This window comes from Megalobrama amblycephala, linkage group LG6 (genome assembly GCF_018812025.1).
Source record: "Megalobrama amblycephala isolate DHTTF-2021 linkage group LG6, ASM1881202v1, whole genome shotgun sequence".
Taxonomy (NCBI): domain Eukaryota; kingdom Metazoa; phylum Chordata; class Actinopteri; order Cypriniformes; family Xenocyprididae; genus Megalobrama; species Megalobrama amblycephala.
In genome coordinates, this window is record NC_063049.1 from 42,756,388 (window position 1) to 42,782,906 (window position 26,519).

Sequence of the window (26,519 nt, forward strand, 5' to 3'; positions counted from 1 at the left end):
ACTAGATAGACAGAACGATAGACAGATAGAACAGTAGATAGAACGATAGAATGAACGAACGACAGACAGACAGATAGAATGACAGATAGAACGATAGAACGACAGAACAGATAGAACGATAGATAGATAGATAGATAGATAGATAGATAGATAGATAGATAGATAGAATGTACTGACAGACCTAAAATACTTTAAACATGTGAAAAATATAAAAATATAAATATATATGAAACAAGCCACAAAATGAATGAATCTATTCAATTGAACAGAATGTGCTTGAACTGACTCACTAAAATGAATCAAACTTATCAACTCTAACACTAGATAGATAGAATGATAGAATGATAGAACGATAGATAGAAAGATAAATAGATAGATAGAACGATTGATAGACAGAACGATCAATAGAACAATAGATATAATAGAACGATCGATAAACAGAACAATAGATAGATAGATAGATAGATAGAATGTACTGACAGACCTAAAATACTTTAAATAACATATGAATAATAAAAAAATATATAGAAACATGCCATAAAATGAATGAATCGATTCATTTGAACCGAATTTGAATGAACTGACTCACTAAAATGAATCAAACTTATCAACTCTAACACTGTTTTTGCTATTTAAGTTTAAATGTGAGACGCTATTAAAACATCTCTGAATATTCTCATAATCACAAGTCATGAGATCATAAGGAAGAATCATGAATCTAGTCTAATGACAATCTAAACTAAATGGTCAAATAAAAAGTACATTAAAATCACACTATTGCAGCAGTGCAATCATTGTGACTATATTATTTTGTACAGTAAATCCCTCAAGGAAAAGCAATATAGCTGTAATTACAACATTTCATTCACACACAAGTACACACAGTGATATATAAACACAAACAGACACAAATGCTCATCTTGAACGCTTTGAATCAGATCTGTGGTAACAGCCGAACATACTGCATTCATAGAAGCTATAAAAAGGAAGGTTATCTTGAGGAGCTAAACATCTTTTACAGATCCTCACGCAACCAAACTTCCTAAAAGATACTCCATCTTCAAGTCCTCTGAAGACCTTCTCAACATCTGCTAAAACTATCCATCTCCAACACACTATATCACTGAAAAGACATGAGCAGGAAGTAATAACCCAAACTCTCCAGTAGAGGTCAGTAAGGAGGCAAAGAGGACGAGGTGAAACACGTGTCGGCTCTCGCTCCTGATGAAAGCAGCACATAATATGTGCCAGCCTCATGTGATATGGCTTTAATAGGATCAATAACTCGCCGGTTTGGGGAAGTAGCGGTTGAGCTTAAAAGAGGGCCGCCACAGTTCGGCGTTATTACTTCAGCTGTGAGGAAATGAGCTCCAGGATCGAGGTAATGATGCTGAATTCAGGATCTATTTTAGACTGAGTTTGGCTGAACTCTCATCACTGCACCTCCCAGTGTGTACAAGCAAATGGAGGTTGATTGCTGGATTGTGAAACTGTGTTTTTCTCAATAATATCATGGCAAGCTTTTTGATACATGCAGTGGTGCTTTATGGAAGCTTGTTTCCGCCGCTAAACGGTAATTGTGATTTTTATTTCACAATTCTGACTTCTTTTCTCAGAATTGTGAGATATAAACTCGCAATTGTGAGAAATAAAGTCAGAATGGCGAGTTATAATGTCAGAATTTTTTTTTTCCACACGCACCGGGCCATCCACGTGATGTAAAAGAAAATGTGATTCATCAGACCGGGTCACCTTCTTCCATTGCTCCGTGGTCCAGTTCTGATGCTCACGTGTCCACTGTTGGCGCTTTCGGCACGAGCACCCTGACTTATCTGCAGCTATGCGGTTCACCACTGTTCCTTCCTTGGAGCACTTTTGATAGATACCGACCACTGCAGACCGGGAACACCCCACAAGAGCTGCAGTTTTGGAGATGCTCTGACCCAGTCGTCTAGCCATCACAATTTGGCTCTTGTCAAACTCACTCAAATCCTTACGCTTGCCCATTTTTCCTGCTTCTAACATCAACTTTGAGGACAAAATGTTCACTTGTTGCCTAAAATATATCCCCTAACAGGTGCCGTGATGAAGAGATAATCAGTGTTATTCACTTCAGTGCTCATAATGTTATGCCTGATCAGTGTATATACTCACACGTCTGAGAAAAAAAAGTCAGAATTGCATGGTAAAGCAGGGGTCGGCAACCCAAAATGTTCAAAGAGCCATACTGGACCAAAAAAACAAAAAACAAATCTGTCTGGAGCCGCAAAAAAATTAAAAGCCTTATATAAGCCTTATATGAAGGCAACACAGGCTGTAAGTGTATATTAGCTATATTAGCCTACTATCAAAATGACTAAGTAGGCTACAAATACCTACATAATGAGGTATTCCCGAGGTATATATTTAAATATATTTAAAAAGAATCAAATGGATCGGTGCAATTCACAGAAACAGCTGGACTCCAGGCAGAGAAACATGGATTTGCATTTATCATTTTGTGTCAAATTGTTGGATTTTGAGGTAAAATCATTCTTTATATATATTGTATTGTTATATATTATGTTGACAAATCATCAATTAAATATTTTCCATCTTATATTCTGCTTAATTGTGTGTTTTAAAATAAACACTGACAAAAACTATAACGTATTATAAAACTATATGTTTTAGGTCTGGACAATATGACGATATATATAACATTGATATAAGTGATTACGCGGATTTAAACCTACCTATATTGTAGTTATATAAAATATTCACAGCCAGATTTGCTTTATGTATTTCCCCGGCGTCAAATCAGGCACATATAAATGTCAGGAAACACGACTGCTGGCTGCATGTCATTATCCATGGATTAGGTTTATTTGACAAGTTGTAAGAAACACTTTCGAGTCCAACCTTTAGTGTAATTCGTTTGTTTTACTCGCGTTTTCTCAGTTTCCCCTATTAAATCCAGTCACGCAGCAGGTTCTTTTGCCACTCAGTCCAGCTGAGGGAGCGCGCTTTCAGCGGGAAAGTGACGTCGATGCATACCCTCGCGCCGCGCTCAAACGTGTGTCGCAAGCTAGGACGCAAATCTTCGTTGACAGAAATGTTGAAATTTAATATTTATTATACACATTGGAAAATGTTAAGAATGTTTGTGTCATGTTTGTCCTCCTACAGAAACCATATGAAAACAAAAAATATTTTTCCATTTTCATACATTTTTGAAAAAGCTCCAGGGAGCCACTAGGGGGGCGCTATAGAGCCGCGGGTTGCCAACCTCCGGTATAAAGTCACAATTCTGAGAAAAAAGTCGCAATTGCGAGAAAAAAAAGTCAGAATTGTGAGTCGCAATTACCTTTATTTTTTTCCAGTGGCAGAAACAATATTCCATACAAGAACCATCTATTCAGATATGATGGGATCATACTGCTGACATGTCCTCCAATCAAACTTTGCTTGATTTTAAGTGATGTTTTGGGGCAGATAATAAATCAGCATGCATCAAAAGTGGTAGTTTGCTAAACATGAAATGTCTCATTTATTTTTACTGCTTGCATACTCAAACGCATCTCACGTATCTCAGCATGAGTCTCTGCACCTCTGACACTGTATCTGTACTGACAAATCAAAAGTGAGAGATTGCAGGAAGTGCCCTGAGGCCCGTATCAGAGGAACAGACTCCAGGATCTCCATCTCTCTCAGTGAATCATCCGGTGCTGCTGCTCCGTTTGCCCTGTGGCATCAGGACCTGACCGGCAGAGATCGACTCTGTGTGTTTGTGTGAGCCGAGGTGAGATTTCTGCCCCCCGTCCTGCTGTTCAACACCTCCTCGTGAAGATCTGAACAGCTTCTCTCATAAACACACTTACACACAGACTCCCTCCAGCTTTGCACACCATATGTGGCAGCTTAAAAATGAACCCAATAGTAAAAGAATAGTTAAAGGGGTCATATGATGCTTCTTAATGTTTTACTTTTCCTTTAGTGTCTAATATATCTGTTTGCATGTGTAAGACCTGCAAAGTTACAAAGCTCAGAGTGTCCAACAAAGGGATTTATTCTATCTAACACTGATCCAGACCTGCCTAAAATCCCTCGAAGTCCAGATATTACTTTCTCAAACATCCACGTCACAATGTGAAATATAAGCATAATGCCCGCCCAAAGGCATACGCAAAGAAAGAAGACGAGATATCAGTGAATTGTAGTGTTGTCGACATGTCGCAAAGACGCAGCGTATTTGGATGCGAAAGCAAAACCGAGGTTAATCAGTTCTGATCAATGTCTAGATCATTCGAACTGTGTTTACAAATGCTTTAAAAGCCTTGGAAGCTGAAGCTTGTGATTATGGTAAGGGGCATTACATTTCCGACACACGCTTGAGGTGTTTGGCCAATCACAATGCACTGGGTCAGCTGGCCAATCAGAGCTCTCTGAGCTTTTCGGGAGGCGGGGCTTTGTAGAAATCAGCACGTTTGACCTGCAATAATGTATAGTATAAAGCAAAAGAAACGTTTAAAATAGCATAAAGACCCCTTTAACTTCTTATGACCTGTTCTGTGTGAAATAAACCAGTCTTATTTCCTGATTACCACACACAAACCCTCATCCTCTGTCCACATGAAACTCATCAGCCGGCCTTTTGATGCTCCTAATAACAATAACTAATGCCAAAGATTCCCTTCGGCACAGCCGAATAAGGTTCATTCGGTCATTATCATCCAGGGTTTAAGACAATAACTCTCACATTATCTGTGTTATTACTTTCAGAATCTAAACAAGAGTGTCCATATGAACCTAATTTTGGTTATTTTTAAATTCATCCCCGTGAGTTTTCCCAGAAAATCCCCTACTTGAACAGATAAACACTTTGCATGATATAAACTTTGATGTTATAATAGTTAGTCATTAGGGGTGTGACGAGACGGTTAGCTCACGAGACAAGACAAGACACGAGATTGATTTCATGAGAATGAGACAAGGTTTTTACACAGTATTCTTAAGAAATCCTCAATGATGAATTTGAAATGACTAATCGTCTTGTAATGAATGTCATTTCAGTTCTACTTTGAGTCTGAATTATCAAATGCAGTAAAAGACAACAATACTCAAGCACTGTAAAAGGTTTTGCCACAAACTCAACTGACTGGCTTCTCTCCTGTATGATTTCATTATTCTCTTCAGATCTTACTGTAGATGAATTATGAGCTTCTACAACTTTTGACCTCCTAACTGAACTCCACTAATTGACCATAGAAATAAAAACAGTATGAATAAAAAACACAGTTTTCTCTTAGTCTTAAGGACAAACAATAAGTGCAACCATAATCAAAGTACTCTCTCAATATTCAAAGTGCAAATAGAGATCAAATGTTTCTTCAAGCATGATACAGAGCTGAGAGACGCTTACAACTACACAGTCCAGTCTAAGATAGCTTTCGTATTGGGAGATATTTGCATGCATCAGGGAGCCGCTTTCAAAATGCGTCGTACTGAAATTGCATTTGGATGCACGCTCGCGTTTTACTTTCTCTTTCTATTTTGAAATCACACGTACTCTGAATAGGGAGCGGCGGTGCTGAGTGCGGATTCTACAAGATAAGACATTTGTCAGACGTTTAGGTTCTGTTGTGCAACGAATCCTCCGCCATGGTCTTGTCAGTCATCTTGTCACGTGATCAGTGAACTCTGATTCCTGCTGCACTATGTACAACTCTACAGCTTGTTAAATAGTTTTTATTTCTATAAAAAACAAAATGACAGTGGAGGCGTAATATGAATGCAGCGGTGGCATATTCTATCCTAATTTCACCCTCACGCTCAGTCATGGCAATATCACGAGACAGCTTTTCACCTCAATGAGAAATCTCCTCACATTTTGTGATTTGAAGGAATATTATCGGTAAAAAAAAAAAAAATGACCAAAATGAATTTGATTCATTTTGTGGCATTATCATTTTTTAAAAATTAAATCATTTTTTCTCCATGGCATTTTTAAATATATTAAAAAGTTTTAGTAAAAATATCTAGATTTTTTAGAATATCTAGATTTTTAATGTTTTTGAAAGAAGTCTTTCCTGATCACCAAGCCTGCATTTATTTAAACAAAAATATAGTAAAAATAGTAATATTGCGAAATATTATTACCATTTAAAAGAACTGTTTTGTATTTGAATATATAGTAAAATGTAATTTATTCCTGTGATTCAAAGCTGAATTTTCAGCATCATTACTCCAGTCTTCAGTGTCACATGATCCTTCAGAAATCATTGTAATATGATGATTTGCTGCTCAATAAACATTTCTGATTATATCAATCTTGAAAACAGCTTAAACTGCTAAATATTTTTATGGAAACTGTGACATTTTTGTTCAGGATTCTTTGGAAATCTATAGAAATATATAAATAAAAATCTTTTGTAACATTAGAAATGTCTTTACTATCACTTTTGATCAATTTAATGCATCCTTTCGAAATAAAAGTATTCATTTCTTTCAAAACCTTTGAACGATATAGTGTAAATAATTAAAGTAACAAAATAATTAAATATGATTCTTCCTATAGTTAATTTAAAACTACATGTCAAGATCTGTGGAGGTAAAAACAAAAGCTCAATCTCACGTGTTTCCGATCTCTGTAATGAATCCCTCCCCCGGGGATCTTGTCCTTCAGGGGAATCTCATTTGGACGTTTATCTTTCCTTAATTGTCAGACTAATGAAATGTGCAAAGGGCAAAATCATTCGAGCATGTCGCCTGCTTCCGGTGCCTTCAAAGGATCAATCCCCTTTTCAAACAGAGGCGCTGATACAAACACACATGAGGACCAGATGTGAGCGAGATGCCAAAGTGACCACTGAAAAGATTTCAATCCTCTGTGCTAAATCCTCCAAAAACAAAGCTCAGGTTGAAACAAGTCCAGAGACAACCAGTAAAGTCCTTTGAAGATCTCAGCTGCTCATAACCTTGTCCCTAACACAGAGATGGTGTGGAAAACACCTCAGACTGTTTACACACACACACACACACACACACACTTGTGTTTGAATGCACTCACACTAACTCATTCAAGACGCAAATGAACTCACAGATGCTTTCTTTTACCTTCGACCTCAGATACATAAAAATAAAGACAATCAGAGCTAAACATATACACAAAAGCACAATTTAATACAGTTAACAAGATTAGATTAACAATCTAAAATGCAGATATCCAAAAGAAGAAATTAGATATATTTTGCCAAAAGTCTCCAAACTAAAGACAAATATCTCTGGTTGATGCTTTCCTGTAGCTCAGTGGTTAGAGCATGCCACTAGCAATGCCACGGTCATGGGTTCGATCCCAGGGATTGCACATACTCAGATACAAATGTATAGTATAATGCAATGTAAGTCGCTTTGGATAAAAGCGTCTGCCAAATGCATAAATGTAAATGTAAATCTCAAAATATTTACTTAAAATACCATTATTTTTATGGCAATAAAGTACATTTTCCCACCAATTCTCATTATTATAATTAAAAAAAATATATACTGTGTCAAAATATATAAAATTGTAAATATATATATATATATATATATATATATATATATATATATATATATATAAAATTTCTGCAAGCAAAATCAAACAGAATTACTAAACAATGCAATTCAGCCAAAAAGTTGCAGACATTTTGATGCTTCTAAACTGATACTTTTAATAAACATCCCACCTGGAGACTTCTTGCACGGGCGAGCTGCCATCACGTAGGTCTGTCGGGGCAGGAGAGGGGACGAGGGGAGAGACATGGAGACGCCTTTAGCCAGGCTGAGTTTGAGGCCTTCGTCTGTGGGCAAGTGTGGATGAACACCGCCGGGATCCTGCATCCCTCCGCCAGGACACCTCCGCTGGGCACTGAGCAGGTACGGCTCTCCTGATCAGGCACAAAGAAAAAAACTTGTCTCTTAAACAAAAATTGACAGTAAAATCATTGCAAATATATTCTAAATATTTCCCAGCTGCAGCAGCATCAAAAGCATGGTTCCTCACAGAGCAGAAAAGCATCTGAAATAATCCACTTCCCAGCCTCAGTGAAACTGACGGGCATGTTTAACATTAACACGAGTTGACTGACACTTCCAACAATGACGCTGGAGGACATTGATTCAGTCATCTTAATAAAAACACTGCCACTGAAACGGTTTTCACACCATCAAGGGAACAAAAACTAATTAGCAGAGCTCAATAATAAAACAGAACAACGCGTCTCAGATGTATTTTCATTACACGCTATTCACAGCACAGATTAAACCCTGCTTCTTTTCTCCATCTTAATGTTTTTTTATTATTATTTTCTTGCTTTTAATGTTTGGGAAAGTTTTAAAGAACTGCTGTTAAACCTGATGAGCTGTGATTGTTTTGTGCCAATTTAGGTGAAATAAACTAAATGCTTTTGGGAAAACTCATCTATTTGGTATGCTCAGAATGTAACACTTGCCTACTAATTTGTTTCCACCATGAAATAAAAATTTAAAAAAAGGTAACTTTTTATCTCACATTTCTGACTTTTTTCACAATTGCGAGTTATAAAGTGAGAATTGCGTGACAAATTCAGAATTAGCTTTTTTATTTTTGTATTTAGTGGCAGAAACAAGCTTGTGTATAAATGAACACTGCCTACTTTTAAAAAAAATATTTTTACATACTAATTAAAAAATGGATTACACAAAAAAAATAACATTTCAAACAGTAACTTGCTACATAGTTGTTACATGACCTTATGCAGTAAAAAAGAATGCAATTTTGTGTGAAAATATCCTAAGATCAAATAAAATAGCGATTTTAAAAATCGCAATACAGTTTCACACACAATGCTCTTTTGCATACACTAATAACACAATGATAGTACATTATTCTGACCATAGTCTCAATTCATCTCTACTCCTACTCACTCTCTCCCACTGATGAAGAGCAAAACAAAGACATCTAATGTTTGAAAAGACGAATAAATTGTGAACAACGCCAGAAAACAGGAAGTCAGCGTGCCCTAGTCACACCTCCGCTCTCTTTCAACACCCACTGGGGTCACGAGCGTCTGGTCAGAGACCGTGCAATAAGCAGGATGTAGTAGGATCGCATTCAGTATTTCAGTTTATCTGAACTGGTTGATACAATAAATAAATAATAATGGAACAGGAGTGTTGGTCCCTAATCGGATGAATAGAAAACAATGTAAAAATTGCAAGAGAATAAGACAGAAAAATAGGCAAATGGCAAGAAAATGTTCCAACTATTCCACACAAATCAAAACAAAAAAATTCAAATATACAGTTCTGCTTTTACAAAATTTACTTGCAGCCTTAAACAACACTGTTATATGTTTTAAAGATCTGATCCCACTAACCTGGAAAACGTTCCGCACCAAGTTTGAATTCAGTGAACATGGACAGAGCAGACGAACGAGTGACCGAAAGCCTTTAAAAGGGACCTATAATGCTCCTTTCACAAGTCTCTGGTGTCTCCAGAATGTGTCTGTGAAGTTTCAGCTCAAAATCCCCCACAGATCATTTATTATAGCTTGTCAAATTTGCTCCTATTTGGGTGTGAGCAAAAACACGCCGTTTTTGTGTGTGTCCCTTTAAATGCAAATGAGCTGCTGCTCCCGCCCCCTTTCCAGAAGAGGGCGGAGCTTTAACAGCTCAACAACAACAAAGCTGGAGAATCTCACGCAGCCAAAATGAGGATTGTCAGTAACGGTGTTCAGCCTTACATTGTTCAAACTGGAGTCGACACTGATGGAGAGACTCAGGAAGAAGTTACAACTTTTAGACGTTTCTGAATGGTTAGTGGATAAATTGATGTAGTTGCTGTGGAGTTGATTCAACTCATCCACTAGCATGTGCCGTCATGTTCATCTTTTGTGTTGAATTGACCCTCGTTTGTGAAGCAGTCCGGCGTATAATGACGGCATGACAACAACACTCTACTACAACAACTCTTCCTCTTCTCATGGCTTCACCCCATCTGTTGCATTTCCTCGGGGGCGGGGTTTATGTAAATGTTGGGGTTAGTGATGTCACCAACCCAGGAAGAAGCTTGTAACACACCAACTAAAGTAAAAAAAAAAGTGAAATCATAATCAAGGACCCCTTTAAGAGAATGAAACTACGTTCAAACAACGTGAGAGTGAAATCATGACAGTGCTCATGTTATTCGCCCAAACCTACCGTTTTATAATTCACTGACCCAAACAGATGTAAATCTTTCATGTTTGGAGGTTCTGCACAGAGAGACTTGTGTCATGAAACATTTGCAAAACTAACTATAAATTCTACAACTCTTTCCTACCTTGAGACAGAGAGACAACAATGATGAGATATCGAACACATAAAATGTTGCTAGTTTCAGTCAGATATGAGTGAAATAGGATTTACGAGAAACAGGTGAACAATTGTAGCATGATTGCACTGCTGTATTGATCAGAATCCACTTGTCAAAAACTGGTTCTGAAAGCCTCAAAGTGCTTTAAGTGATAGCTGGAAAAACTGAAAATGACTTTCAAGCCTCACTTTCATTGAGAGACAAAACAGCGCTGAAGTCAAGCCTGACATTTAGAGTCGAGGACAGAGATCTTTTGTGAAACTCTGAGTCATTCTCTCGAGACACAGACCACAACACTGAGATTGCATATTTCAGACAGAAGGATGTACTCTTCATGCCACTTGCTAGACGGATGAAATGACTGCCCTGTCATTTCCTACAACCACAGACTGGAAAACAAGGGACACCATAAGAAAAAGTGTCAACCGAAAAAGCATAAAGCAAATCTCCTTGTGTCTTACCTTCTAAGAAAACAACTAAACTGAAATGAACCCTTACAAATGACACTCTGCAGTCAAATATCACTCCTCATGCAAAACACACTGGGGATTCACTGCAATAATGCCGCAGTACTGTAATAATCAAGCTAATTTGGTTTAATGTCTTTATTTTTAATAATACTAGAAGCCAATTACAGCACAGTCACTTCCCATATATTGCACACCTACTGAGAGAGAAGATTGTTAGTGAAGAAATGTGCATGTACATGTCCACCTAATGTGCTATTGGACAATGAGCTAATATATGCATATATTCTCTCACATCATTAGTTGAATAAGAAACTATAATTTTTGGTTGCCATGCATCACATTCTGACTCACTGTATGACCCGCACTGTAGTTTTTTTGTATGATAAATTACCAAATAAATTAGTTTCAGTGCTCAGCCCTACTTAAAAGTTAACATAACTACTACATTGACTTCCTTTGGGATGTTTTAAAATGCTGCCTACGTAGGCAGCTCACGAAGTTTGGTAAAGCACCTGAGACAAGCTGAATCATGACAGGCCAACCACAGACGGCCACTGAGAAACTAAAAGGGCAGACAGACTGAAGCAAAAACACAGAAAAGTAGAGAGAAAGGCAGTTTGAGGGACAGTAATGTAAACTTACCCACCCTACATGAGCTCTTTGGGTCCAAAAGTAAACCATACGCACAAGACCGATAATTTGAGCTGCGCTGAAACCCATGAAACCAAACCTAACTGATTATACTGGTGAACGGACAACTGATTACAACCTCTCTAGACTTTCCTAGCCAGTACAGACTGAGGCTTCTAATTATAATAATCTGATTATATTTTAAAAAGGCTCTGATTAGACCAGGATTGATGTTTAATAGATATAACGTGTAAGGGAGAGGCTGTGGTTTTATTTATTGTGAAACCTCCAGCAAAACACAGTAATCTAATATTTTCTTATTTAAATAAAAATGATGAAATATCATTCTTCCATGTGTTCAAAAACAGTGCAACAACATTCCTTGAGTTTTACTGTATTTTACTTCTCACATTCAATAGTTTGAGTCTACCTGACTTCAATAACGGATGGATGGATGGATGGATGGATGGATGGATGGAACGATGATAGAACGATAGATGAATGGATGATGGGTGGATGGATGGATGGATGGATGGACGGACAGAATGATAGAAAGAAAGAAAGAAAGAAAGAAAGAAAGAAAGAAAGAAAGAAAGAAAGAAAGAAAGAAAGAAAGAAAGAAAGAAAGATGAAGTGATGGATGGATGATGGACTGATGGATGGACAGAATGATAGAACAATAGATAGATAGAACGATGGATGGATGGATGGATGGATGGAAGGATGGAAGGAAGGAAGGAAGGAAGGAATGATGGATGGATGGATGGATGGACAGAATGATAGAAAGAAAGAAAGAAAGAAAGAAAGAAAGAAAGAAAGAAAGAAAGAAAGAAAGAAAGAAAGAAAGAAAGATAGATGAAGTGATGGATGGATGATGGACGGATGGATGGACAGAATGATAGAACAATAGATAGATAGATAGATAGATAGATAGAGTGATAGAGTGATAGAGTGATGGATGGGTGATGGATTGATGGATGGACAGAATGATAGAACAATAGATAGATAGAACGATGGATGGATGGATGGATGGATGGATGGATGGCAGAACAATCGATGGATGGATGGATGGACAGAACAGAAAAATAGAATGATAGATCGATAGAACGATAGAACGATAGAACGATAGATAGATAGAACGATAGATAGATAGATAGATAGATAGATAGATAGATAGATAGATAGATAGATAGATAGATAGATAGATAGATAGAAGAATGCTAAATGTAAATGTAAAATCAAGTCATTTAGAGCAAAATCATACATCCTAAAAATATCAACTTTTCTTTCTTTCTATTATATCATATATTTCATATATTTCTTTTCTATTATATAATTCTTTATATGAATTCTTTTTAATATATATTATGTATTATTAATATATCATTAGTATTATATTTCTATATTATCGAGCTCTAGAGTGTATTCTGAGGTGAATAGCTTCAGATCAGATGTGAGGGTGTATCTCTGGCTTCTGTGAGTCTACGAGAGAAATAAATCTGGCCTCAGGAATGTGAGTCGTCATTGTTAAAGCCTCTAAACGCTGAAGAATAAAAGCCCACCAGCCCCTGTTTCACCTCCTCTCTCTCACACACACACACACACACACACACACACACACTGAACAAAGGGACATAACCTTGAGAGGGATGAGCCCTATTCAGACAGAAACAGCCCTTTAGTATTCAGACTCTGTGGCTCAGCTTGTCACACATACAGTAAAGTGCCTGTGGAAAAGATTCAGAGTCACAGACTCGTTCTGCTGGATCTGTTTGAGTTTAATTACTGACCTGTGGAGCACGCAGATTTATTTGAATCAATGCATTCGTTTGTGATCATGGGCTCTACTGAAGGTGTACAGGACAAAAATGATGTTGTGTGCATCATCTGCGGATAATCTGAGAATAATTAATGCAGATTCTCTTTGTTAAATCAACAAAGGTGACTGACTGAAATTCAATGAGCGGCTGAAACCCCGGAGATAAAGAAAAACAGCAGAGAGAATAGAGGAGAGAGGTGAGAGAAAACTGAAAGGAAGACAGAGTGAAGGAATAGTGAAGGAAATGATAGAGTAAAAAAGATGAAGACAAAGAGGAAGAGAAAAAGAGAAAAGAGAGATGAGGAAGGGGAGAGACAGAGGAAGAAGTGAAAGAGAAGAAGAAGACAAAAATGAAAAGTGGAAGAAGAGGAAAAGAAAGAGAAAGAAAAGGAAAGAAGAGCTAGAGAATAAAAAGTTGAAGAAAATGAAAAAAGGGGAAGATGAAACAGAAAGATGAAGATGCAAAGATAGAGCAAAAGAAAAAAGAGCTTAAGAAAAAAGAAAGAGCGAAAGAAAGAGTGAAAAAGAAAAAGTGAAAGAAAGAGAGAGCGAAAGAAAGAAAGAGTGATACAAAGTGAAAGAAAGTGCTAAAAGAGTGAAAGAAAGAGCGAAAAAGTGGAAGAGAGAGCAATAGGAAGTGAAAAGAGCGAAAGAAAAGCGGAAAAAAGAGCGAAAGCAAAAGAAAAAGCAAAAGAAAGAGCGAAAGACAGAGCGAAAGAAAGAAAGAAAGAATGAAAGAAAAAGATCGAAAGAAAGAAACAGAGCGAAAGAAAGAAAGATCGAAAGAAAGAGCGAAAGAAAGAAAAAGATCGAAAGAAAGAGTGAAAGAGCGAAAGAGCAAAAGAAAGAAAGAGCGAAAGCAAAAGAAAAAGAAAGCGCGAAAGACAGAGCGAAAGAAAGAGCGAAAGAAAGAAAGAAAGAGCGAAAGAAAGAAAGAAAGAAAGAAAGAAAGAAAAAAGATCGAAAGAAAGAAACAGAGCGAAAGAAAGAAAGAGCGAAAGAAAGAAAAAGATCTAAAGAAAGAGTGAAAGAGCGAAAGAGCAAAAGAAAGAAAGAGCGAAAGAAAGAAAGAGTGATAGAAAGTGAAAGAAAGTGCTAAAAGAGTGAAAGAAAGAGCGAAAAAGTGGAAGAGAGCAATAGAAAGTGAAAAGAGCGAAAGAAAAGCGAAAAAAGAGCGAAAGCAAAAGAAAAAGCAAAAGAAAGAGCGAAAGAAAGAAAGAAAGAGCGAAAGAAAGAAAGAAACAGCGAGAGAAAGAAAGAGCGAAAGAGCGAAAGAAAGATCGAAAGAAAGAGCGAAAGAAAGAAAAAGATCGAAAGAAAGAGTGAAAGAGCGAAAGAGCAAAAGAAAGAAAGAAAGAGTGATAGAAAGTGAAAGAAAGTGATAAAAGAGTGAAAGAAAGAGCGAAAAAGTGGAAGAGAGAGCAATAGAAAGTGAAAAGAGCGAAAGAAAAGCGAAAAAAGAGCGAAAGAAAGAAAGAGCGAAAAAGAAAGAAAGAGCGAAAGAAAGAAAAAGAGCGAAAGAAACAAAGAGCGAAAAAGAAAAAGAGTGAAAGAGTGAAAGAAAGAGCAAAAGAGCGAAAGAAAGAAAGAAAAAGAGCGAAAGAAAGAAACAAAGAGCGAAAGAAAGAGCCAAAGAGCGAAAGAAAGAAAGAAAGAAAGAAAGAAAGAAAGAAAGAAAGAAAGAAAGAAAATAAGAAAGAAAGAAAGTTCAGCATTGATGTGATGGGAATCTGGATCACACAGCATGTTATCAGACTTATTCAACTCACAATAGAACCACAGGCTCACAATCACACTCACACACACACACACAGTTTCCTCTCATTCACACACACTCACAGCTCTCTATAGAGATCCATTCAGACGCCTGATGCCTCCATCACTGACAACACAACAACAGACCCAGAGGACACGCCACCGTAATCTATTCACACACACTGAATCTGTGCTTCCATCAGCTGCATCACGTCCATTCACAAACACACTCATGCTGAAGTCAGTGGAAGAACAGAGTAAGTGTTTTGTCGTCTGCCACTTCAAAAGCAGGATGGATTCTGATTGGCTGTCAATGTTTTTATCAGCAGAAAACACTGTTAAAGTGATTCCAATGATCCCGTTCCTCTGTGCCGTTATCATTATAGTTGTGCTATTCTTTTACATTTAGAACGACTGTTGAAACTAAATCTTTATTGTTACAGAAGACATCGTTTCTGAAGTGCACATATAATCCCAAGGTAGGCAGCTCACTAGATTCTAGAAACGAGCAGGAGAGCCAAATTCACTCGGCAGAAAATAGTCATAATACACTAGAGATATTAAAGCCAAGAGAACGTCACTGAAACATCTTCTATGGGAACATATTAGGCCGTTAATGCGACGGGATGCCACACGCAGACAGACATCTGAAGTCAAACCCACAGCTGAGTCAGAGCAGCTCAACACTGGCAGAACCGCCTGGAGTCTCTTTCCCAGCGGAGACTGAGGGGGCACGACATGTTCTAGTTCTCTTCATAACTGGTATGGGAAAAGAATTTCAGCCTAGGCTAGAGTGAAGCCTTACCCTCATGTCTTTATATGAGAAAGAATGCACTCTGACAGTCAGCTGGTAATAAATCAGCGGATGAAAAGACTGATATATCGGACGATATTTGGCATTTTTAAAGGTGCCCAATAATGCTTTTTCACAAGATGTAATATAAGTCTAAGGTGTCCCCTGAATGTGTCTGTGAAGTTTCAGCTCAAAATACCCCATAGTTTTTTTTTAATTAATTTTTTTAACTGCCTATTTTGGGGCATCATTAACTATGCACTGATTTTTTCAGCGCGCCGCCCCTTTAATTCACGTGCTCCCTGCCACACGAGCTCTCGATTATATTACGGCACATTTACAAAGTTCACACAGCTAATATAACCCTCAAATGGATCTTTACAAGATGTTCGTCATGCATGCTGTATGCATGCTTTGAATTATGTGAGTAAAGTATTTATTTTGATGTTTATATTTGATTCTGAATGAGTTTGATAGTGCTCCGTGGCTAACGGCTAATGCTACACTGTTGGAGAGATTTATAAAGAATGAAGTTGTGTTTATGAATTATACAGACTGCAAGTGTTTAAAAATGAAAATAGCGACGGCTCTTGTCTCCGTGAATACAGTAAGAAACGATGGTAACTTTAACCACATTTAACAGTACATTAGCAACATGCTAACGAAACATTTAGAAAGACAATTTACTAATATCACTAAAAATATCATGTAATCATGGATCATGTCAGTTATTATTGCTCCATCTGCCATTTTTCGCTATTGTTCTTGCTTGCTTACCTAGTCTGATGATTCAGCTGTGCACAGATCCAGACGTTAATACTGGCTGCCCTTGTCTAATGCCTTGAACATGAGCTGGCATATGCAAATATTGGGGTCATACATATTAATGATCCCGACTGTTATGTAACAGTCGGTGTTATGTTGAGATTCGCCTATTCTTTGGAGGTCTTTTAAACAAATTAGATTTACACAAGAAGGAGGAAACAATGGAGTTTGAGACTGTATGTCATTTCCATGTACTGAACTCTTGTTATTCGACTATGTCGAGGTAAATTCAAATTTTGAATCTAGGGCACCTTTAAAGGCCCACTGAAGTGCCTTAAACGAGCAGCGTTATTCAGTGTATTGACGTAATTTCCACTGAAACAGGAAGACAGGGCGGGACATATCGAACAGCTCCTCCCCCTTTTAAAAATAGCCAATAGCATTGCGTTTATATCACAGCTCGGCCAGAGCCATTGAGCTCGGTAAAACCTCAGTTTCCTTCTAATCTCTAAACATTTCTCCTCCTAATCTTCTCCATATCGCTTTAAAATACAGCATTCTGTGCAGATTCAAATGGGTCCGATACGTTTTGTGGTCTGCGCTGACTCGCGCTCTTTGCTATTGTGTCTCTGGACCGGAGCAGACTGTGCACGCGCTGCAGCGGTTCGTGTAAACCTTCCTGTTCGAACTGCCCGCTCTAAGCGGGACTCAAACCCGGGTCTGCTGGCATGGGAGTCGGGCCCTCTAACAAGGAGGCTAAAGACCACAGTCTCTAGCATCAGTCGCCTCTTGAGATCAGGGGAGTGAGGATTACACACTTACCGACCTACACTAAAGTAAACCAGACTTCATTCGCCTCAATGGAAAGCATATATCTTAATCATTCCCTATCCTCTATATAGTGCACTATACGCCATTCACCATGTAGAAAATAGTAAATGTGTGAACAAGTGACCAATTTCAGCCGCAGCTTCAGCATCTATTTATAATGTAGGGGGCGGGGCTTCATATTCTAGAGAGTATTGGATTGGACAGAAGATCTGATGAGAAGCTGAATCCACGGCAATGTCATGAAAATCCGTGATCCATTTTAGCGGAAGTGAAAGACTTTAAGTTTTGAATGCTTATATTGCAAATTTTGTCATTGTTTTGGAGCACACCAGCTTATTCATAACCTTAAGGTTATGAACAAGCTGTATTTTTTAGCTTTTAATATTCATATTTCAGGGGGACTTTAAATATTGGCATCAAGTGCTATTAAGTGCTATTAAACCATTCAAGCGTGACAAGACACAAACAAAGAACTTAAATCTGGACCGGCACACTGTCTGTGAATCTCCTGTCTGTTCTCTTTCGTGCTTGAATGGACAAAAACACACAAAATTATGCCAAAATGCCTACTTTGTCGAGTATCCTCCTAAGCACAGTCTTAAATGAGTTAAATAAAGCCTTAAATGACTTTAAAGAGTTGTGAGGACATCGGATATGTCTCAGATCGGCATCACGTGCGGCAGGTCTTAAAGTGACAGCAGCCTAATAAACCTACTGCTGTCTGTCATTAATATTAAAGGGTTAGTTCACCCAAAAATGAAAATAATGTCATTTATTAATCACCTTCATGTTGTTCTACATCCGTAAGGCCTTCGTCCATCTTCGGAACAAATTAAGTCGGAGTAAGATTCGGAGCGCCAAAGTCACATGATTTCAGCAGTTTGGCATTTTGACATGCGATCCAAATCACTGATTCAAAACAAAACATCGAAGCAGTGTTTTGAAATCGTCCATCACTAGATATCGTTGAAAAGTCATCATTTTGTTTTTTGGCTCATAAAAAGTATTCTCATCGCTTTATAATATTAATATTGAACCACTGTACTCACATGAACTGTTTTAAATATGTTTTGAGTACCTTCCTGGATCTTGAGAAGTTCAATAGCATTGCTGTCTATAGAGGCCTCACTGAGCCAGCGGATTTCATCTAAAATAACTTAATTTGTGCTCCGAAGATGAATGAAGGCCTTACGGGTGTAGAACGACATGAGGGTGAGTAATAAATGACATTATTTTAATTTTTGGGTGAACTAACCCTTTAATCAAAGAACAAGAGACAAAGAGAGAATAGGACGGCCAGAGGAAAGAAGTGAGAGAAAACTTAAAGAACAAGAAGAAAGGAAGACAGATTTCATTTTTACCTCAAATCGGCACAGGAACTGCAGAATAAGTCTGTAAATTCTCAGGATTTGGCAGAAGCTTCGAGCTCAGGGAGGTAAAACCTCAAGCTATCATCGAGGGTGAATGCAGTCTGTCATATTGATAAGTCTCAGGGCTTCCATAAAAATCATTCCACTACAAAACATGACCTTACTTTACTGATGATGTACATCTCCACACGTCTCCTGTAAATCTCATGTAAATCTCCTGTGCATCTTAAAAAGATGTGTGACAGAACAGCTTTACAGATATATGCAGCTCAATGGAATCATTCACCCGTAAATAAAAAATCTTGATTTACTCACCCTCATGTCATTCCAAACCTGCATGACTGCATGATCAAACAATTGATTTAAAAGAGTCAACTCAGAGTCAACTCAAAACAATTCTTTCACAAATCACTACATACAAGGACAGCCAGGGTGGATGAGAGGATTTTCAGTTTGAGTTCCACAGAAGAATGAAAATCATACAGGTTAAGCAAATGATGACAGAATTGTCATTTTTTTAAGTGAACTATCACTTTAAAAGATGAAAAGCTGGTTGTTAGTATTGATTAACATCATCTTAATCCCTGCTTTTAAGAACATATTTAAAGGATTCACTCACAATAAGCCACATAAGCCGTGAGGAGTGACAGTAAGAACTGAGATTACCTCAGTTTTGAGCCCCTAAAGAACACAAGAGTAAGGTTACAGAAGTCAAATCCTATTTGTTTTGTGCATAGGGAAATTTATTTTTAGTGCATAGGTCTGGACAGACCTACCATGAGCTCTGAGGCCGTTCAGTGATGTTTGGGTAGAAGAATCAGGGATTAACACAGACCATTAAACAGAGCGTCGAGAGCAGCTCAGTGAAGGTCACGGGAACAACAGCACAACTGCATGACTGGACATCAGGAAAACACAGATCAGCCCGCTTTTAGTGGAGCTACATGAATGCAAAGAGCAGCCCACCTCACACCATATACTCCCATCTGTAAACAAGCAGACGCTGCAATGAGGGGCCTTTTCAACTCCAGCACTGATATGTTCATATGCTACCGTTCAAAAGTATGAGGTCGGTGAAATGTATTAATGCTTTTGAAAGAAGTCTCTTATGCTCACCAAAGTTACATTTATTTGATCACAAAATGCAGTAAAAACAGTAATATTGTGAAATATTATTTCAGTTTAAAATAGCTGTTTTCTACGGAAGAGGATTAGGGCCAAGCAATAATAAAAAATAAAACCATCTCGAGATTAAAGTTGTTAAATTTCAAGAAAAAAGTCGAGATAAAATGTTGAGAATAAAGTCATTAAATTATGAGAAAAAAGTCGTTAAATTACGAGAACAAATTCGTTAAATTATGAGAAAAATGTCATTAAATTTCGAGAAAAAAGTCGAGATAAAATGTTGAGAATAAAGTCATTAAATTATGAGAAAAAAATCGTTAAATTACGAGAATAAACTCATTAAATTATGAGAAAAATGCCATTAAATTTCGAGAAAAAAGTCGAGATAAAATGTTGACAATAAACTCATAATTTAATGAGTTTATTCTCGTAATTTAACGACTTTTTTCTTGTAATTTAATGACTTTATTCTCAACATTTTATCTCGACTTTTTTCTCAAAATTTAACGAGTTTTTTCTCGTAATTTAATGACTTTATTCTCAACATTTTATCTCGACTTTTATCTCGAAATTTAACAACTTTAATCTCGAGATGATTTTATTTTTTTTATTATTGCTTGGCCCTAATCCTCTTCCGTAGTTTTCTATGGAAGCTTGTTCTCGCCACAAAAAAAAAGGTAAATACAATTTTAAATACAAAATACATTTTTTATTTCACAATTAAGACTTTTTTCCTCGCAATTGCGAGTTTTTAATCACACAATTCTCACTTTATTACTCGCAATTTGAAAAAAAGTCGAAAAAAAGTCAGAATTGTGAGTTATAAAGTCAGAATTATGAAATATAAACTTTTTTTTCCCCTCACAACTGGACATTATAACACAATTGTGAGTTTATATCTCACAATTCTGACTTTATAACTCACAATTGTGTGATTATATCTCGCAATTCTGAGAAAAAAGTGAGAATTGTCTGATTTAGTCAGAATTGTGTGATAAAAACTCTGCAATGTGATAAAAAAAGTGAAAATTGTGAGATCAGCCGCAATTATATTTTATTTTATTTTATTTAGTGGTGGAAACAAGCTTCCATACAAATGAACTGCATTTATTTTAAATAATTTTATTTTATTTGTCATTTTAATTTTTCATTTTTTCATATTTTTATTAGGCCTATTTTGTATATTTTTTGTATTTTAGTTTTTACATTTATTTTATTATCAGTGTCTTGTTGTCTATATTTTTTTAACATTATAAATGTCTTTACTGTCACCTTTAATTAATTGAATGCATCCTTGCTGAATAAAAATATTATCTTTTTAAAAAAAATTAAATCTTACTGACCCTAAACTTTTGAACGGTACAGTATATCAAATGCATTCAGTTTTGCAATGTGTCTAATCTCACAGAATAATATAACATTATAGTCTCCCACCGTCCCGCCACATCAGGATGAGAGTTCACAGGCGGTGAATGTGAATCAGAGCAACTATTAACCCCCCACAACTCTTTGTCATGAGGAAGAGGACAATGACGACGGGTCAGTAGTTCAGCCCGGCCTCTGACTATTCATCTAAACACAAAACTGCGTGAGACAGAAAGAACCTACTTAGAGCTGAAACATACAAACACTCACGACGAGCACTTCATGGGGTCCAAGCATGGGAATTGAGCGATTCTTTTCTCAATGAATCCATTAACCATTCTTTTGTATACAAAACCAGGGCTTCCCAAACCGGATTCTCCCTGAAAATCAGCACAGAAAATCCAGAAAAAATTCTGCATAAACATGCATGAGTCATTCCAACACACTGTTTCAGTGATATACTGGCCGTTCCCATTTCTCTAAACAACAGCGTAAGGTTTTGCAGTTCAACCTTCCATGGCAGCGCTGAGCCAAGATATCCTTGTAATCCTGATCAGGGAATGACATCACTCCCGTTCCCTGCCAAATATGAGGTGGCTTTATTTGTTTAGCTTTTTTGTCCCCCTTTTCTTTTATTCTTGGGTTTCACAGACGTATCCAAGGTCATGGACACCGGCGCGCTGCACTCGGGACCTTGGAGGAGAAATAGGGGAAAAGAGACATGCTTTACTAGTCAGAGCTCTGGATGCCAATTAACCAGCTGGGAATGAAAGGCAAGTGATCAGGAAGTGAAGACGTATTGTCACAGCCAGGCAGTTTTTTTATGTTATATATTTTTCTACATTTATATATATATATCAAAAATATAAATGTTTATCTCATTTACTCCTAAAAAAGCTTGACTGAACTGAAGAAATCTTGACTGGATGATGAGAACCTGAATAGACTTGGACTGTTATTTGACTGTGACGTCAGTCTGGCGGTTCAGTACAGTAGAAACAAATGAGTTTTGAAATGAGATCTGTGATCATTATGCAAAGGAAATTGAATGCTGTGGCATGTTAATGTGTTGTAGTGAATTCTGTCATTATCTCTGCGCTGCTACTGTTGATTTTGTCTCAGGGTGTGACGGCTACCTGCCAGTTTTCTTCCCCAATGCATTAATCTCTGGCAGAAAAAACAGCAATAATTCATCTTACACAATGTAATAAGATTTAAAAGGCTCATGACATGAGAAATTAAATTTGCCTGCTCAAACGTCACGTTCCAAAAACCTGCTGACGTGAGGCTGGCAATAACATCTGAACATATAACCTGCCAACGTTTAGATGAATAAGTCATGAATCTGTCACAATGTGAAGCCGTTTACACAGAAGTCATACAGATTCAGTGGTAAAAATGTCTGTTTAAATCTAATGATAAGAAAAAGAATGGAAAATGGTCATAAAAACAAAACAAAAAAAAACTACATGTTCGCAAAAAAATAAATAATGCATTAATAAAAAATAACTGCCCATTTAATTCTAATGATCAGAAATAGAATGGAAACAGTCATAAAAAATAAATGTGGGCTAAAAAAAAAAAATACTAATTAAAATGGATGGTAATATTTTTATCAGACCTTAAAAAAAAGAAAAGAAAAAGAGCTTAAAAAAGCCAGGTCAGCTCTTGATTATGTTTTTTGTATTCAATTTTCAATTTGAAAGAGATTAAAAACAAAGAAGGTCTTTGAGACCAACGAGTATGAGCTGAAGAAAGTGCTTCCATCCACATCCATGCATCATGAATACATGCTCCACACGGCTCCGGGCCGTTAATAAAGGCCTTCTGAAGCAAAGCAATGCGTTTGTGTAAAAAAATATCCATATTTAACAAGTTATGGAGTAAAATATCTAGCTTCCGCCAGACCACCTTCCATATTCAAGTTACGAAGAAAGTGTAAATTGGCGTCGCGTCAGTTACACCTTTTTCCGTAAGTTGAATAGGGAAGGCGTAAGACATAGCGTAAGCTTTGAGAACTCCAAGAGTTTTACTTTTTCTGTGTACGTTGAATACGAAGGCGGCTCATGCGGAACTTGTTAAATATGGATATTTTTCTTACACAAATACATCGCTTCCCTTCAGAAGGCCTTTATTAACCCCCCGGAGCTGTGTGGAGCACATATTTATTATGGATGGATGTGGATGGAAGCACATTCTTCAGCTCATACTCATTGCCATTATAAAGCTTGGATGCGTCAGGATATTTATTAATATTTCTCCAATTGTGTTCATCAGAAAGAAGAAAGTAATATACACCTAGGATGGCTTGAGGGTGAGTAAAGCTTGGGCTAATTTTCATTTCAAAGTGAACTAATCCTTTAAGGTTTGTACAGTTACATACACAGAAATATTTTTTTACATATTTCACATATTACAGCAGTATAAATGGCATAGAAGAATCTCTACCATTGCATGGTTCACAGAGGCCAGACTGAGCTCTGAGTAAACACAGTTTAAAAATACACAAAGAAATCATTTGAGGAAGACCTGCTCGAGAACCAGAAGCCTCTGAACACCCAAGAGGTAGCTATTAGCTGGGCGTCGCTGTAACCGCACACACACACACACACACAGTGGTCTCTGAGGTCTGGGAGTTCAGGTGTGTCCTCACGTGTCCCAGCCCAACTCTCACATTACCAGACAAGCAGAATAAAGCTCCATGGGAATGGACATGAGTCAGGGCCGCACTGACGACGTCTGTTTACAAGACCTTGGCAGGCAACAGGCGGCAAACTCGTTTTCAACCTCTCACCTTCCCTGTTTATTCTTTCACTCTATCTCCTAGTCATTCATTGGCCGTCGATGCATATTACCGCACACAAAAGTGGCATGGTCCAATGGGACTGGGTTGCAATATGCATCACTAGATGCCAAAGTTTGACAGGTATTTAAAATTTTGTTTAAATCACTTTTACTAGCAAAATAAACTAGACCGCAATATATTTTTATATTTTTTTATAATAATAATAATTATTAAGCACATTTTCCATCCACATTTTCTTTATTGTAATGCAAAAAAACAACTAAAAACTAAAAAACTTGGACACATTAAGGTAATGAGTATTTCAGAGGAAATTGTGCTGAATTGTCATGAAAATAATGTTGAAAATGTAAAAAAGCTTAATAGTTGTCAGTTGAAAATGTAGAAACTACATAATACACTATATAGACACTAAAAAACACTATATGTGACATTTTTTCTCCAAAATCTCACCAACACAGATCAATCTCTAGGAACTAGATGGTCAGTGTAAGCAGTGCATTATGGGAAGGCTGGTCCAGCTGTCTTTCACTTGTGGCCCTCACTGGTCTCTTATAAATGGGGTCAGTGTGGGTTTGGGGCTCTCACACACACCTGTGACTCCGTGTCTGGGCAGACGTGTCCGCGTCTGTCAACAAACCATCTCTAAAATGGCATCCCGGAAAACCACTCTGACGTAGACGAGATAGAGGTACAGCATGATATTAAAGGCCACAGCTGGATAACAACATCACGAGTGGAATTTTCCAAGAGGTTTCCTCTTTATTATCCTTGGATCAGTGGTCTGAATAACAGGGGATGGTCAGGTGTAAAGAAAAACCATTCAGGTCCTGAAATATCAAGACTACAGTCAAACACACCTTCATGTCAACCAGCAGAATACACAATTATCTTAAAATGCTTTGCTAAACTTAACAAAATTATGCTAGTACTAAGACGCTATATACCGAATGCATATGCATCGCCATATATAGATTTTATCTATACTGTTTATACGGTGGGTAAAGGTAATGTGCTTGGTTTGGAGCTATTTTTTTTTTTATTTGGGGCAAAATAGAGAAAAAACAGACAATATTGTGTCTAAAATGTAACTCACAATATGAACTTATTTTTTTTATTGAACTAATGTATAAAATCAGTATCACATTTATTCAGGAAAAACAGCACACCTGCTTGTGTAATACTTATATTATATAGAAATATAAGAGGCATATAATGAATTTTGGTGTCTTTCTAGCTGCATTTACTAGGCTATATCACGTAGTAAAAGCATGCACTCTCTCAAGGCATTTTTGTTTGTTATTTTGCAGAGTGAGTGACATACTTGATAATGTCAACTTTATCATTAAAACAACAAATGCGATATTATCGTATACACATCGCACATTCCTTCCGACCACTCCTAATGCTTTTGACAAAATGTTGCTGGGAAAGGAAGCAAGAAAACCAGGCGTTTCTAATAGTTTGGTTTTCCCTGCCTGCTTAATATTTCACTAAACGGCCGGTCTGATCCCCCATAAAGAGGCCCAGAGATGATTAGAGCACAGTCCGAACGGACCAGAGAGATTCAGGCTTCAGGTTTCAGCTCTCACATCAAAACAAAAGATATGAGACTCCTGAGTAAATGTGCTTGAAGAACGCTTGAAGGGAAATTAATATCCTGTCCACAGGCTGACCTGGAATCTCAACTATTCTGAGAAAATTCCTTGTGTTTAGACGAGAATTAGATGATGTTAGATGAGAATGTGATGAGAGGAAAAGCCGTAGATTTCACAGAAACCACCATGTCAGCGTGTCACCACTATTCTCCATCCATGAAGAAGTAGGAAAGATCAATTAGTTTGGTCGGTTGGTCGTCGTTCGTTCGGTCGCTCTGTTGGTGTTTGTTTGTTCGTTCTGTCGCATGGTTGTTAGTTCGGTCGGTCAGTCGTTCATTCAGTCATTTGTTCGGTCGGTCGTTCATTCATTTGTTTGTTCTGTCAGTCGTTCGTTTGTTATGTCATTCGTTCTGTTGGCCAGTCGTTCGTTCGGTGGGTCGGCCATTTGTTCAATCTGACGGTCAGTCGTTCGTTAGTTCGGTTGGTCGTTTTGTTGGTTGGTGTGTCGTTCGTTAGTTCAGTCAGTCGTTCATTCGGTCGATCGGTCATTCGTTCTTCCATTTGTTTGTTCAGTCAGTCGTTCATTCTTACGTTCGTTCGTTTGTTCTGTTGGTCGGTCAGGCGTTTGTTCGTTGGGTCAGTTGCTCGTTAGTTAGTTTGGTCGGCTGTTCATTCAATCTGTCTGTCGTTCATTCGGTCTGTCTTTCTGTCAGTTGGTGGGTTGTTTGTTCCTTCGGTTGGTGGGTCGGTCGTTCATTCTGTTGGATGGTCATCGATTGTTCAAACAATTACGGCAACCGGAAATATTTTTAAAAAGATTATAGAAAAACTGCCTCATGTG

At 37.5% G+C, this 26,519-nt stretch overlaps 1 protein-coding gene across 1 annotated transcript in view; it reads right to left on the minus strand.

Annotated features, from left to right (window-relative positions):
- The window catches only part of tanc1b (tetratricopeptide repeat, ankyrin repeat and coiled-coil containing 1b), a 189,099-nt gene that overhangs the window by 120,891 nt on the left and 41,689 nt on the right, over positions 1-26,519 (minus strand). The window contains 1 exon segment of the mRNA XM_048194706.1: positions 7,707-7,907. Coding sequence (XP_048050663.1) covers positions 7,707-7,907 — 201 coding nt within the window.